The sequence below is a fragment of the Rutilus rutilus genome (assembly GCF_951802725.1).
Source record: "Rutilus rutilus genome assembly, chromosome: 17".
Taxonomy (NCBI): Eukaryota; Metazoa; Chordata; class Actinopteri; order Cypriniformes; family Leuciscidae; genus Rutilus; species Rutilus rutilus.
Genome location: NC_140230.1, coordinates 22,099,180 through 22,115,861, shown reverse-complemented (window position 1 = coordinate 22,115,861; position 16,682 = coordinate 22,099,180). Strand labels below are relative to the sequence as shown.

The 16,682-nt window shown below is 38.6% G+C and overlaps 1 protein-coding gene across 1 annotated transcript in view; it reads right to left on the bottom strand.

Moving 5' to 3' along the window:
- Positions 1-3,478: 3,478 nt before the first annotated feature.
- Positions 3,479-16,682, bottom strand: part of znf804b (zinc finger protein 804B) — a 93,033-nt gene continuing 79,829 nt past the window's right edge. The window contains exons 3-4 of the mRNA XM_084386145.1: positions 8,182-8,312; positions 3,479-8,034 (exon numbers count right to left, since the gene is read on the bottom strand). Of these exons, the coding sequence (XP_084242271.1) occupies positions 4,602-8,034; positions 8,182-8,312 (3,564 nt within the window). The 3' untranslated portion in view covers positions 3,479-4,601. The remainder of the gene's footprint in view (positions 8,035-8,181; positions 8,313-16,682) is intronic.

The window sequence follows — 16,682 nt, the reverse complement described above, 5'->3', positions numbered from 1 at the left end:
AGAAAAAAACTATGCATGAACACACACACGCTTATTTCACTTTTTGTCACTGGCTCAGTCAAGCACCTGAGGGATGATGAAGAGGGAGCCAGAAGAAACGGTTTACGTAAAGGAATAGAGGAATAATCAGATGAGTGCTGCTCCACAGGTGGGTGAAGCCATTTAACTGGATCAAAAACAGGCTCTACTGTACCTGATCTAACTTTAAATTTGCTAGCGAAGAAGATGATTACCCACACCGAGGCTGTAGAATCTCTACACCGGTTTGCTGTAAGGCTGAGCATTATGGGTTTTGACCGGCTTAATCAGAGCCTATGAACAGATGGGCTTTGGCTTTAATTTTGATTTTATGTTTTCATATTTATGTTTTTTTGAGTTCAGTATGAATCTGTAGAGTAGCATTGTGTGGTAAGTGTTGTGGTTTCTCTCTTTTGTGAAATCACTTCTCAGAGATCTTTGATGCCAGAAATATTAGACTTTATTTTACAACAAAGCCGAGCATCTTCTGCGGAAGATCACTCCAGGTTTTTGCTCAGCTCAAACATATATACATACATCCTTTTCCAAAGATGGTGACACATCCTATGGATATTTTGGATAAAGGTCTTGTACCATGTGACTTCTCAGAATAGAATGGCAACATTCCATACCTTTCTTCAGGCTTCCAAAAGTCAAACCAGAGCCACTCACTGAGGAAATAATAGTGTACAAATATATAGCTAAATTACTTATTTTCTAAATATTAAAATCTTCACGACACCCCTTACTAAAAATACGTATACTTCAAGTTTATTTTATACTTAAGTAAAGTACACTTATACTTTCTTATTTTTAGTTTATACGAAATATACTAATAGCACACTTGGATAAACCACTTTAGATAAATATGCATCTATAAGGAAAGATCTAAACTCTTTTCTCTGATCTGTTTATCTGAAGGAACCTATTCACAATGAATCACATTTTCCAATGCTACATGTGCGAGAGGAATGTTTAGGATGAACTGATTTACTTAATTTTCCAACTCTACATATCAGACAGAGGTCTGTTTATGACGAACCGATTCACTAAAAAGCATCAGGCTTTCCAAATATGAGAGATCATTTTTAAGTTAAAAAAGTATTTTAAGTTAAACAAAGAACTGCTGTTCTATGAACACTTCATTTCTGAAAAAACTTTGCCAAAAAATTACGTCATGAATGACGATTCAATAACCATACGGTAAAAAAAAGTACTCCGCTATCAACTTGGATGTTTAAGTCATTCCAACTTAAATTACATTCAACTGACATTAAAAAATGGGTTGTATGTAAATACATATGTTGTCATAACTTATTGGTCATATGAAAAAAATTACAAATGAAATATTTTTCAGCACATTTAATGCCTGGTGAAACTGCACTTTTTTTTTTTACAACTCTTCTACTGCATTTTCCCAAATCTAGCTCTCAGAACTAAATATTGCAGACAGCATGTGCCAATAAACAGTGCTATCAGCATGTGCAATTCATTCTTGGTGAATTCATTCCCACCCTCAGAGCACAATTACAATGTGAGCTATAACAGCAGAGAAAACTATTTGCTTATTACCCCTCTAAAACCTGCAGGGAGTCCACTTCATTGGTCATATCTTTCTGTCTGTCTGGACATGATGAGGAAATGTCTAAATGTTCTTAAAATAAATAAATCAACGAATCATATAAATAGCTCAAAAATAATTCATAGTAATAAGAATGTGGCTTAATGCTGCTCTGAATAGATAATATTTCTCAGTGATTGTGGTGGGTGGTGTCAGTGAGATACCATCACCGGAGGGTGCAAGCTAAGACTGGAAGAATGAGCAAGGAAGATATGTACACTGTCTGCTCCATACTGGGCATTTAGCAGCGGAGATAGTGATGTCCTACAGCTTTGATACATGCTAAACAGACTCTGAGTGGCCCCCACAGGCGATGAGCGGCAAACAGTGGCTCCCTACTTCAGTGGCATATTAAATAAGGGGCTGGCAGGGCACTAGACTATGAGGGGCATGTAGTGTTTTCTGTCTTACTGTATGCCTCATAGTTACTGTAGAAGAAAAGAATAATGAGGCAAAAGTTTGGCTCCATTGGCTCCAGAAAAAGTGCAAAAAAAGTTTTACATTATATAACTCGTCTGTGATTATAATTGGCTCCAAGGCTTAGTGATATGGAATATGGATTTTTATGGTCATATCAGAAGAACTAATATAGTGCATGTCATGGCTTACATCAAATACACTATACTTCAATGTAAATGCTTGAAGCTTGTAACTATCTCGATTCCTCTTGTTTTTCACTTTATCTCTGATCAGTGCATCTTATCTTATTTTTCATGTGTCATCACTCCCTGTTGATGATATTTCTTTCTTTTTAGTGTGAACATTTTTTATTAATCAGGAAGTTTGGTTAGTTGTGTAGAGAAAGCGGCTGAAGAGTGAGTTTATTCTGTAACATCTGCTAATTATCCCCACTCTCTAGTTCATAGTCTGTTTGATCTGCTGTCCTGTGGAGTACGAGCACGTGGCAGCAGGTCTGCCAGCAGAGAGAGGCTGTATTTGGGGCATGGGAGGGCAACCATTGCACACACTGCTTTCCCTTATGGCTCTCCCTAAAGGTAGCCTGGCTTACCGGATATCTGTATGGATCCTCGTCGAGATTGTCACCAAAAAATTTAATAAAAAATTCATTTGAGCCTCTCAAAATCTTTAGGAGGCTGTCAACTCACCTCTGATCCAGTAAGGCACAAACCAGGCTGAGTCAGAGAAGCAGCAGACAAACTTGTTACCATCTTCCTTCCATCCATCCTTCCTATGATCTTTTTATTTGTATGTTTTTACTTTCCAGTTGCATTAGAAGCAACCAGACATGCTTGCTAGAGACATGAACGTTGCAATTATATGAATTCTATAGGATACTTTGTGTTTTATAATTAACTCTAGACCATCATATGGAACCTTTTGTTATGACCCTGCATTTCCAACATGAAGTGCACTCAAAAAGAGAAAACCATTCCACTCAATAAACAATGAATATCTTATCATATCTAGCAAGACACAAATTTGCCGTCATCATTCTGTATTTATTAAAAAACAGGCCCAACACACTTTGAGTTAGAGTTTAGAGATATGAATCACCAATCCGTTTAGTGCCAGTGAGAGACTGCAGAGCAGAGCTCCTCCTTGCCAGAGCAGACAACTTGTACCTGAGAGAGTTAATTAGTGCAAATGCACAGTTGTGTTACTGGGCCACTGCTGGCAATGAGAAGCATCATTAACACAAAATCCCAGTCCCTCAGATCTGAGAAGTGAAGCACTGCTCATTTGAAATGAAGGTGTGTTAACATTCACTGAATTTGACATGTATTATGGCTATATATATATATATATATATATATATATATATATATATATATATATATATATATATAAACTTTTCTTTTTTTTTTGAGGTGGGTAAATACCAGTTCAGCCACAATCCTCCTCCAGGCAAAATGCCAATCGCTGCTCCCTGTCTTCCAAAGTCTAAAAAGTCCTGAGTTTTAAAAGCCTAAAGTCAAAATCTAGACCTCAAAGACACTAGTAATGACAAAGCTGTCATTTCTTGGAATTACATTTAATTTATTATTATTCCCATGACATTATCTTACAGATGAAAGTATGTTTGGCTCTACCAAAATAAGAGTGAATAAAAAGCATCTTAAACATGTATGAACAATCAAGTGCCTGTTATTTGTTATTACTTACATTTCAAAGTATGAATACATAAATACAATTCAAGATTTTACACTTTAAATAGATTGAAAAAACAACAACATTATTGCATGTCCACACTACAGTGGAGCAAGTCCAAACTCACTCCTACCCTACTAACAACACAGAAAAAATCAATCAAATCAAATAAAAACGGGATGTCTTCACCCAAAGTGGTGAACACTGCTAAATCCATTAAGAGATGCAATAGCTCGAACACATGCTGTATTTCTGCACCAAATAATCATGTCAATTTGCATAAAAAAAAATAAAAATAAACATTTTAATGAGAAAAAAAAAATTCTGAATTTTATTCTGATTCATTCTGAAGTTTCATGTACATTTTGCTTAGTCAGTTTAACTTTGCTCAAGGATATTTCCCCTAGTTCTTCATAAATAAAACCCTTTGAATACTTGCTGGGTAACTATAAAAATATGCTAATTATACTTATTACTAATTGAAAAAGGCATTAACATTCTAATTTGACTGCAGGTTATGCTTAATTTCAGCCAACTGCTGAATGGGCTCAACTGCTGATAAATCACAGTGCGGTGAGGCAGGAGAGGTTCATCTGTGTGTTAATGCGGGGGAGACGATGGCTGTATAAAGAATGGAATGGTAAACAACAAAGTAAAAAGTCTTGCTATCTTTGAGTTGACACTGCAACACAGAGATTAAACAAAAATAAATCACTACTTAACAGGAACTTTGGCTGAGAGGAGAACCTAAACATCAGAAAGTTCACAGCACAATTGGAGGGGTCTTGCAGGACATTTCATGTCAGAATTATATTCTTTCTTATTCTCATTTCCCCTGTCATTCTGACCACAACTAGCTGGTTGGTCCAGGGTGGCGCTGAAGGTCCTGGCTGTGGAACAGAGGGTGTAGTAGGGGGTGGATCTGCAAAGTGCTGGCAGCTGCAGCAACAGCAGCAGCAGCAGCGGCAGCCATGGGCATCGGACTGAGCATTGTGGGGAGCAGAGAAGTGGGAGGCAGGGGGTGGAGAGTCAAACCAGGAACATGATGGTGAGGGTGAACTGGGTGGAAAGATGAGGCTGGGATCAGGTGCAGGGGTTGAGCTGCCAACATAGTAGCTGGCGGCACTGAAAAGAAGGCAGCAGGAATTGGATGGGCAAATTGGGCCTGAGAGAGGGTGGGATGAAGGGGTGATAGCAGGGCAACAGGCGAAGAGTGAGGAGCAATAGAAGAGGGTGGGGAAGAGGGCTGGAGTATGTTGTATGGTAGACAGGCTGAAAGTGTAGTCTGGTCAGGTGGCTCTGCAGTTGGTACTGGTAAATGGCTCATGTCCACAGATACTTGCTCTTGAAGGTGCTGCTGCTGCTGCATGTGCTGCTGGGCCTGGAGCTGAAGCAATTTGTACTTCTCAATCTCATCATTGGTGAAGGTGATTGGTTGCTCAGAAAGGGGAGGGGTGGTGCATTTTGGACAGTGAATCCCTGCAATTTCTGCATTGTCTGCTTGGTCTTTGATGTTAAGTTTTTGTGACAAAGTCTTGTCTGGACCCAGAACTAAAGCAGAACAGGATTCTGTTGATCTATCCTCCTTGGCAATTTCAAGACAGGCATGGGATGCGCTGTAATTTTGCCCATGTGTTTGTTGTAAGTGTTCTGAAGTCTTACTGTCAATTTGAGGTATAACTTGTTGATTTGATGGGACAGTTGAAGATGTTGGAACCTGGTTACTAATACTGGCACTTGCATCTTTATTTATCCCTATTTTTCTTGCCCCTTTCTTAATAGAGGGTAATTTACCAATTAGCGGAAGTGAGAGGGTGACATTTGCTTTCTTTACTTTAGGATCCTTCTGGTCTGATCCAACCAACTGGTCGTTAGATTTATGAGTATCATCTTCCTTCCCTACACCTGATTGTAAGGAATTAGGCTGAGCTACATTGTTACTTGTAGCTAATGGGGGTGAGTGACTCCTCTTTCTAAGAGGAGATGATTTGGTCTTGACCAATCTCTCAGATGGTCCAGAATGACTGCAATGTTTCTGGCTCTGTCCAGTTGGAGATGGCCTAATATGGGAATTAGACAACCAGTCCCCATTAAGATCAGAGATGCTAATGCTACTAGAGGAACTGGAGCTACGAATGGACACTGGCTTGTTATACCACCTGTCTTCACTTCTTTCTGGACTTGACCAAGGAAATTCTTCCCTCTCCCGGTACCTCCTACCTACAGGGCTAAGTCTTTCATACCACCAATCCCTGACATCCTCTTGAGGTTCAGGACTGTCATAGACTCTATAAAACAACTGCCTGCCTGTATGTTGAGTTCTATGCTCTCTGTGTTTATGCTCCTCAACATTTTTTTTGTGCCTTCTGATGCTGTATCTCTCATACTGATCTGGGCTGTTATAAACTGTTGAATATTTCCGTTTATTGTAGATGTAAGAGTCTGCGTAATCCCAACTGTCTCCTGTATGTTCGAAATCTCTGCATGGGCTATAACTGTAGTCAGGAACAATGTAAGAGGAACTTCTAATGCAAGACCTGGGCTGACTGTGCTCCTTTCTCAAAGGGTATAGATAGTTTGATCTTGGTGAGGTGGAGCGTCTCCCCATGTGGTACACAGGCCATTCTCCATCTGAGGTCAAGTCTGACAGGCCACTCCACGACCCAGATTTGTCACTGTTGGGAGTTGAGGCAGCATCCCTCTTTGACTCATAGGTGTTGTCATACCAGCGATAATTATCCTCTCTTCCTGTCGTGTTGTGAACAGAATATGACAAAGGCCTCCGCCTTACCAAGCGCAGCGCTGACACAAGCCCCCTCATCGTTTGACATTTCTTCCTTTTACGTGCCGGGGCGGAAAGCGAGCTTACAACAATGCTTTTGAGGCTGTGCTCTGGGGTGTCACTTTCATTTGAAGTCTCATCTCTCACTGATCTTTTCCTCTTTCCCAGCTTGTGCCTCCTCTCAGTGCACGCTTGCTTGTATTGTGACGTGTCGGTTGGAGTGCATTGGAATTCAAAGTGTCCTCCAGCTTCTGTCTGCGAGCAGGTTTTGAATGCGCATCCCGCTTGCCGGATCTTGACAGCATCTAATTTATGCCTACGATTTTTCCCCTTTCTCCTGTGTTTGGGTTTCTTTGGTTTTAAAATGCCTAATTTATCTCCTGGAACATCCTGTGTTTGTGGCCTAGCTCTGTCATTCTGGCCTGTGAACTTGTCAACAACACCAATATCTGTCCCCTTTGTGCTTTTGTCTCTGCCCTCCTTGTGTTTTAAATAGTAGTAGAGAGGGTTACAGCTGTAAGATACGCGTGGCTTGTCGGAAGTGTACTGCACCAGCTCAAAAGGCCATTTTGTCACACTTCCGTCCTTGCTGACTACATTAAGGAAAGAATCTATATTTTCATCCTTGCACACTCTGTGTATTTTATACTCCTCTGTCTCTTTTTCTGATATACAGTCCTTCCCATTCTGCATAGTACCCTGTTCGCAGCTTTTCTGTGTATGGTGGTGTGAGCCTTTGAGTATTTGGAGTTGGCCCTGGGCCATGGTACCCTGTCCATCTGTGTAAACAGTAGGGCCGGGGCACTTGAGGCATTCTCTCCCCTCTGATCCCGCATAAGCCCCCTCTGCCCTAGGCCTCTGCCCCCCATCACGCAATCTGTCCTCTGAACCAGCTGGCTTCCAGTTTGCTCCAGGACTGTGTGTGTCAGGACACCCCAGCTTCTCTGGCTGACTTGTGCTGTAGTTTGCCTGAATTTCAGGGCTCTCCACATGTTTTGCTTGTGCTTCCATTTGAGGTGTTTGAGAGTCTTCATCCACCCAGCCCAGAGTCAGTGGATCATGGGACAGATCATGGTCATCATTATTTGGGGTTCTGGGTGAGCACGAGCCAGACCAAAGGGCCTCCAGGGCGAGTCTGTGCTTGTGGCGCTGGAGCTCTTGATAGTCACTGGCCTCCTCAAGTCCATCACTAAACACAGATGCACAGGAGTCAAGCTTTAGTTGAGCTCGTCTAGAGAAACAGAATGAGACTCCTGCCCTGGGGCTCTGGTGTCCTGCAGATGATTTTGTGGGTAAGGGGTGTTTTTCGTGGCATGGCTGCTGATGTGTGGGCATACGTGTGGAGGACAAGCCCTTCGATGAAATGTTTGTAGAGATAGGATTTGAGTTTTGAACCAAGCATGCTGTTGGTTTTGTGTCAAACTTGCTACTGCCAGCAGAGAGGATTTGAACGGGATCCTTATCTTTGTTTTTAGACCTTAACTTTGGACCTTTCCTGTCATCACTGTTGGCAAGAATAGAAGACAGTGTTATAATTAGGCAGTGCTGAAAGATCTCAAATCTCTTTAAATCTAATATATAGTGCATGCGTTAGATAAAGAATGCATTTACAACACATTATCACATTGAGATTAAGTGTATTATGATTTACCTATCTCTTTGCTGTTTGAGTTGTGCAAGCTGGTGCAGTCGTTTCAGAGCTCTTTTCTGCTTTTTCTCATCTTTCCAGGACTTGGAGGAGACATTGCGTGCAAATTCTCTCTGCTTCAACTCTTTCAGCCTCTGTAAGACAAAACAGGCAGATGATAATGAAAGATAAGAAGTTCTGAAAACCACTTGTTTGGCTTGGATAAAGACCCTAAAGAAGGCTTATCCAGGAGGAAAAAAGAAACATCAATCCAGGTCTAACCTGGGGTGCAATTGGGGCAGAACAATCCGAAACAGCCTTACGACACATAAAAAATAAAAAAAAGATATAAAAACATCTCTTTCTAATGCTTCTGTTAATAGAGACTGTACAGTCATTCAATTTCCCAGATAAAAAGCTCCTTGGAAAAGGTACAGACCACATCGATGGATGCCTGTCTATTTTTTTATAGAAAAAAAATCACAACAAAGTAAACAAAATCAGCAAGTCAAGTTAAGTCAAAAGACAATCACAAAACAATAAAAGTGTCAGTGGCGCCTGAATTTGTTCAGCAGACATGAACGGAAAGTCGCATGATCACAGCCAAACACTTTTGACTTTACTCAGCAGGGAAATTTAAGAGAAAGCCATATTTGTCTTGACTCATGAAAGGCAATGAAAATGTAACTCACTGCATCCCCTCTCTCCCCATACACAGGTGACATAGGTGTTTAATTTGGTCTGGTAATAAAATACAATCACAGATAAAAGTAAGGAAAAAACACACTGCTGTCTTTAATTGGTATTAGCCAAAATATGGAAATAGACTATAGTGTGTCACAAACTCAAAGCACCTTAGGTTTTTCCAAAACTCTTTTATTTTTGTGAGCACATGCATGCACAACCTATACCAAGATTTTGTTGGTGTTGTGAAGGGAGTGCCAAGAGGAGGACAGTTCCCCTCTGCTGCAGTGACAAGCACTGACAGGGAAAAAAACTGTATCTGTGAGACGTTAGCAAGCTAACTCCCAACAGAGGCTGCTGACTTTACACAGCAAAACACACTAATGATGCCTGCTTCAAGGGAGCTTCACAGAAGAGAGCTTTTCAAGGTATATACACACACTAGAGGAACCTCATAGTTTCTCAATTCATTGTCATGAAGAGAGATTCTAAACAGAGTTGAGATTAATTTTGTGGCGGCATCACACATTTTCATACATGTACATATAAAAATAATGCAAATAAGAGAGAAAAAGGCACTTAGAGAGAATGAGGTAAATAATAGACACGATTTCCCTTGTCTTCCGATTCTGACCTTTGCTTATCAACACAAAGGCAGAATGTGAGACAAAACCTACGTAGAGAGCTGCCTCGCTGCATACTGGCTTCATAAGAAACTGCCTTCTAAGTGGGTTGTTGCATTTAAAAACAAGACACAGACTAGTGGAATGGAAAAAATGCAAGGTCTTGAGGTGCATTTTCAAATTTTTAAAAGTTAAAAAAATTTAAAAGCACAATGGTCAAACACGTCTATCTGGCGCAGGCTTACATGGACAAATAATGGAAAAGCAGTGTTGTGCAATGCAAAAAACTAAGGCAACATCTACTAGTTATGGAACTTATGAAAGCACTACAATACACTGATCCAGAGTGAAATACACACTGATAAAGAGTGAAATAATTTCAATAGTATTTAAAGCTTGCATGTTGCTAAACTAACAATGATCCTCTCTAAAAAGTATAAAAATTCACAGCAATATATAATTTAATTTAAAGAAATATAATTCCGCTGCACTATTTATCTGTACTTTTCAGAGAATAAAATTCATTATTTAAAGTCATTTATCTCTGCCTTGCCATCTTGAATTTATTTTCCACTAAGCTTACTATTAGACATTCAAGTCTCATAGAAATATGCAAAATTCCATGTAAAAAAAAAAAAAAAACCCATCAGGTCAGCCTCTTTTTCTAATTAAGTGCTACTCCAGAAAGCACTACTCACTCTCTCTCTCTCTCTCTCTCTCTCTCTCTCTCTCTCTCTCTCTCTCTCTCTCTCTCTCTCTCTCTCTCTCTCACACAGCCTGGAAACACAATGATGGTTTTGACAGAATGAGATGTTTATAGTATAAAACCATTCCATGACTGATATGATTGATAAGGCACATTAAAGTATGTCTAAATGCTCTACTCATAATTAGCTTTGGATATTCTCATATCCATAATGCCTTAGATTTTGCCCTTCAGAAGATAATTTGGACTTTCAATGAAACATCTGCCTCATGAATAATTGACAGATAAGAAAGAACAAAATAATATTTGAACCATCCAATGGAAACTATATTTTAAACTGTCAAAAATAACTAATTTCCTCTGATCACACTGACTGGGCAAGAATCAAAAACATTTAGTATAGAGATGCAAAAGGATAATATTTGTTGTACAGTCCTTGTTGTATTAAGTACTACAGTTTCTCCTGTGGCATGAACTGCAACTCAGAAACACACACTTTAACCCTGAGTTGTGTTGAGATTAATGAGAATTGGAGGTGATTAGATGCTCTAATTGACCTCCAACCTCCAGTCCATTAAATCAATGATGTTGTGTGCTGATGATCAAACACTGATGGATTAATCAATGTGGAAGAACAGAGGTTTGTCTGCATGTCATGTGTAAGGATAGAGCCTTTAGCATATTATTGACTTACATGTTTTCACTAGGATATAAAAAAGCCCATTAAGATACTTTTATAAACCTTTAGCAGTGGTAGCTATTCTGAATCTTAATTCATGAGTAATGCAGCATCTTGCATCTTCTATAGCGCCGGTCCCTTTGATATCTGCATCTCAACTACTTTGAGATTCTCCAGCTGAGATAACAGACCTCAAAAGGTTTTACATTGCTACTAAAAATCCTAATGTTAATAGACCTTAAAGGAATCCCATCAATGCACGCAGGGTAAAGAGCCTATATCAGAGGATATAAAGGCACTATAGTGGAAACTAAGGCCGATGTCCATGGAATTTTAAAGACAATAAAATGCTGTGAACTGCACACAGCATAAGGTTTTCATTAGTTCTTTTTTTCATGGTTAAGCCTCTGTAAAAAATCTAAAACTGGACGTGTTTATTGGTGCTGGCCTGGTGGGATCCTACCAAATGAGCGATTGAACAAAGAAAGAAATTAAAAGGACAAAAAACACAACAACAACAACACCCTGTTAACCATGTTGCTCCTCCTTTACTCTCATTCTCTATGGGACAAATGAGCTTTCAAGTTGCACCACTTCTGCTCACATTATCTTAGTGCAAAATCCTGCATATTACTCACTAACCAACCGTGATCAAGTTTTTAACTAGATGCTAAATGCACTAAAAAAAGAATTTCAATTAAGCAACTGTCATTCTTTACAGCACAAACACACTTCATTTGAATGTAATTTGTAATATACATCATTTATATACTTTATGTAAATTAGACTTTTCGTTACCAAATGATTGTTTTACAATTTGCAATTATTTCTCTGCCACAATTTAGCATCCGTATAGCAAGTGGTAAACGGAAGTTAATTTAAAAGGGACGTTTTCTATTGATCATCGCAGCAGTAATTCATGAAATGATGATCGAATGGAGACGAAAGCTATACAGACGTGCCATGAAGTCAAGCACATTTTTAGCATTTTTAAGAGTCGTTTAAGTATCTGAATCACAGTGGTGAAGGGTTCCAGTGGAACACAGTAAAATATGACCTGCAAATTGGAGAATAGCGCAATGAAAATGCTGTTTAGCAGATAATTCGTTGCCATTTTGGCGTTGTTTTCACGATTCCTTTAGTGAATCGGCTGCTAGAACCCTTTGTCTTTCTATTTATCTGTCTTTTCCTCACTCTTATATTAAGGAACAAATCTCCAGGCCAGGTATAGGCCTTAATATACTCTCCTGTCTAGAGTTTCTGCCAACTTCCACATTATATCACAACCTTGAGCAAACACACTCTCATGAAAAACAGTCTCAAAAAGAGAATTGAGTCATGATCACACCTTCCCTCTTTACTTTCAAAAAAAAAGAAGAAAAAAAAAGAAAGTAAATCTATACATGAGTATCAAACTGTATTCTATTACAAACACATTTAATACACGCACATTACCCATAACACTAACCAATGATTCATACACAAACGCAGGTGCAATGGTAGTGTGAAATCTGGTCTGACAGCTGACACTGACTGTGAACTCGGCCTCACTGTAGATATTAGCAGATTTGCCATTTTAGCACTGGGACAAGAGCAGGCTGTTCCCTAATTGGCTGAAACATCTCTGTCCACCTCGCAGAGCCCAGACATGGAGGTGTCACCTTGTAACATTTCACCAGGAACAGGCCTTCAAAGAGCTGGATTTCTGTCTGCTACTTTTTTTTTTTTGCACAAATTTGAAAGTCATTGTGGTTCATCTGCTCCCTTCAGTTTGGGTCACGCAGACAGCTGTCATCTTTACAAGCTTCAGTGCCAATCATGGCTGCCTTGTTCAATCATGTAACATTAAATGCAGATCTTCCTACAAAAGGGATAGTTAAATGCATTGTTTACACTCATATTATATGTTACACAACATATTATATACTGCAGAACATCTGTGACATGATTTTAATAATCACCAAGCAGAAAACTATTGTTTACTTTTCAGCTCAGTTGCGTAGGCTTTGTTGATTATATTGATTACTTTGAAAACCGATTGCCAGACAACATCGCAAATTGCTATATTAATTCAGAATTCAGTTGATGTGTGTTCACAGTGTCACAGGTATTCATATTTTGGCTGTTTTCAGTGTCTTTACATGTGGCTCATCCAACTGAAACCGGATTTATTTATTATGAATAATCCTATCTTTTGTTTTTATCCATACAGTTCCAATAAATAAAACAAAATAATCAAATGGCATAATTTGTCAAGTATTTAATTTACTGGAATTTTGAAATTTGGAAGCACATTTTAATATATAAACATGAATTCATTTCATAACACTGAAAAATATAATCTTTTGCTATAATCTCAAAATTAATATCCATTCAGATTAATTTTCAGCAGCTACTCCAGTCTTCAGTGTCACATGATCATATTTATCATACAATTATTAATATAATAATATGCATATTATGCTTTTCAGTTGTTATTATAATAATAATTGTTCTGATGTGGCCACCAAAAATCCATTATTATTAATACAGGATTCTAAATGGCTAATTTAGTCTGCCTGAACACTAATACATTTACTATAATACAGTAATACATTCACAAATGTAATCTTTAGCAAATCTCAAAATGAGTATCCATTTTTCATACTGTAGGCCTACATTATAACATTGTAATGCTGAAATTTATTTATTTTATTCTAAGTGCTATTTTATTTTCTTCTTTTTTTTTTGTTGTATACAATAGTACAATAGTATAAAATCAGCCATTTATCAATATCGGTATTAATATTAAAATTAGTCTCGGCATCTGAAAAAAGTTTGAATATCTTGCATTGTAAAAAGTGTAAAATAAATAAATATAAAAACTGCCTTTTTTTTGCCAAAATACAAATAGCATATCAGCTACAACACTCTTTAGTCGTCCTGTTTGTTGAGTTACCTGGAAACACCTGCGTATGCATACGACTGCGAGGGTGTGTGTGTGTGTGTGTGTGTGAGGTCCTTCTGCATGCTCCAGTTTCCCTAGTTAAATCTGCCGTATTGTGACAGGCCTCTCTGGACCTCCTGAGCACATGTGAGCAACATTAGTCAGCCTGCCTCCCAGTCTAAAACCTGACACAACAAACAGGTGGGATTGCCTCTCTCTCTTTTACACACGAGAAAAAGCATCAAGCGGCACTAAGAAACAGAGAGAATATTCTCTGCATAATGAAGCATTGAAACGGAATAGACTGCGCACCTGTGTCTGTGTGTGTCTGCGTATATGTGTGTGAGTTGTCTAACACCGTTCCATCTGTCTGTTCTTTCCCTCAGGTATAACTGGTCCTCTGATGCTTTCAAAATGAGTCATATCTTCCCCTCTCCCTTTCTAACTCTGTTTCTTTTTTTAACACTGTGCTCTCTTGTACCTTTATCGGGATGTGGCAGGTGGAGATGAATAGAGCCTCAGCTGGGCTGCGGAGACCCTGGAGAGCTCCAGGCGTTTGACAAGGGCAGAAGACAATAAGAGCCTACTCATCCTGGCAGTCTACAGAGAGAGCAGCGGCGCTTTCTCGTTCTCCCACTCATCCCATATAGTGCACTGCACTGTGAAACAGGCAGTCCCCTTCTCTGGATCTTCCTGCAGCCCACGAAACTACTTTTTTTACTTAGTCTTTGTCATTGAGCGGGGTCAGTTTGCTAACACTGTCCTCCTCCTCCTCCTGGGGAATATGGAGAGACCAAGACCAAGAGAGACAGTGTGTAAGCCATTCTCGAAGGGCTGTCTCAAGAAAACAGAATCATTGAAAGAGTGAGCACTGTAAAAAGTGATCAGTTGACTTAACTTAAAAAAGTGAGGAAACTAAAATTAAAATTATGTAAATAAACTTCTTGCATAATTGAATAAATTGAATTGTCAAGTTTAGATAACTTTTCTTTTTTTTTTTTTTATTACACAAAGTTTATTTACTTAATTTTAATGCAATGGGTTTCCTCACTTTTTTTAAGTTAAGTTTATTAAAATTTAGTCCAGACAGAATGCAGTAACAGGTCTTGTGTGAACAGACCCTACCTAAAGGCTGGAATATACATGACTACACTACCAGATTTTTGCCCTGATTTACAGTCTGGACAAGTTGACGCTAACTGCCAAAAGTCAGAGCCAGTCAGTCTGCAGATTTGAGTTGACAGATTTCACAGAAAATCGTGTAGTGTATGATGGTCACAGACTCCAATTTTCTAGCTTCAAAGTTTGATTCCATCCAGTGGGAGGATATCAAAAATGTTTGACATTTTGAGCTGATTTTAGAACACATTGTTTTCAATTGTCACGTGTCTCCTACAGAAGCAGCAAGACACGTGTTTCTGCGTGAGTTTGTTGTGTTCGTAATGATTTGAAAGTCTGGTAGTGTGTGATCCTCAGTCGTTTAGTGTATGATGCCCAGTTTTCCCTATGTAACTAACTATTTACAAAGTCGGCAACTGTGTGAAGCCTAGTGTTTTTTAAAATCTGTTCAAGTTATGTAGTGTATTCCAGCCTTAAGACAGACAAACAAACTCGATTGCAGGATGGATTGTCATATCGTTATGTTCAATACATTCTACTGAAGCCACTTTAGGTAATGTTCAATGGTATAGAGATGTAATGCCTACATATTATCATATCATGTAATTGGTTAAAATCGATAGATAGCCATAGTAATGTGATTTTATATCAAATTAAAAGATATCCACTACAGCTGAAAAGTTTGGGGTCAGTAAGATTTTTGCTCACCAAGGCTGCATTTATTTTTTATAAAAAATACAGTAAAAGCTGAATTTAAAACAACTGTTTTCTATTTCAATTTTTTTAAATGTAATTTACAATGTAATTGTAATTAGTTTGAATGTCACATGATCCTTCAGAAATCATATGCCGATTTGGTGCCCAAGAAACATTTATTATTATAGTGAAAATGTTGATTTACTATTTAGTATTTTTGTGAAAACAAGAAAGAACAGAATTTATTTGAAATAAAAAATTTGTAACAATGCAAACGGCTTTACTTTCACTTTTAATCAATTTAATGCATCCTTGCTGGAAAAAAAAATCGTTCAAAAAGAAAATAATCTTACTGACCCACAACTTTTGAAATGTAATATAAATATATATAACATTTTTTTATATGTTTTTTGATATGGCCACCACTTTTCAAAAAATCTATTATTATTACATGAATGGCTCATTTTATTATTCCTGTCTGGATAAACAAACTCCACCTTTGATTTACAAGGTCGCAGGACAAGTTCTGCATTCAATAAGCTTTGTTGTTCCTGGAGCAACATTCCCCAACCTTTTAAATCAGTGGGCTCTGATTGCTTGGTAGGAATGTTGTTCCAGCAACAAAAAAGAAAGCTGATCCAAGAACGTGTCCTGCTTGTGTAAATCACAATGAGCATAAAGAAATCAATGTCAAAGACCCATCTCTTGTATGTGCACTCGTAGTGCTGTTTGCTATAGTAGAAAAGATTTTACTCGTCATCGTTCAGTGTGATTTAGTAAAGGGTACCATGTAACAAAGACAGATAGCATGCCACTTTGCCCGTTAAACATTACTAATGGCTGTGCATTACCTCTGCTCTACTGTGTGGCATCAATTCAGCACGTTCTCACATCTCCAAATCCATGGCTGCCGGATTTAAAAAAAGAAAGAAGCCACCTATATTACGCCACCTTCAGTACAAACACTCTCTGTTGGGAGTCTGCGCCAATCACACTCAGCCTAATCTCATCACTGCTTATTCTGTGGCCAACTGCAGTTGGTGCAGAGAGGCAGTGATAAGCCTCAGGCATTTACTTGAAAAGAAAATGAAA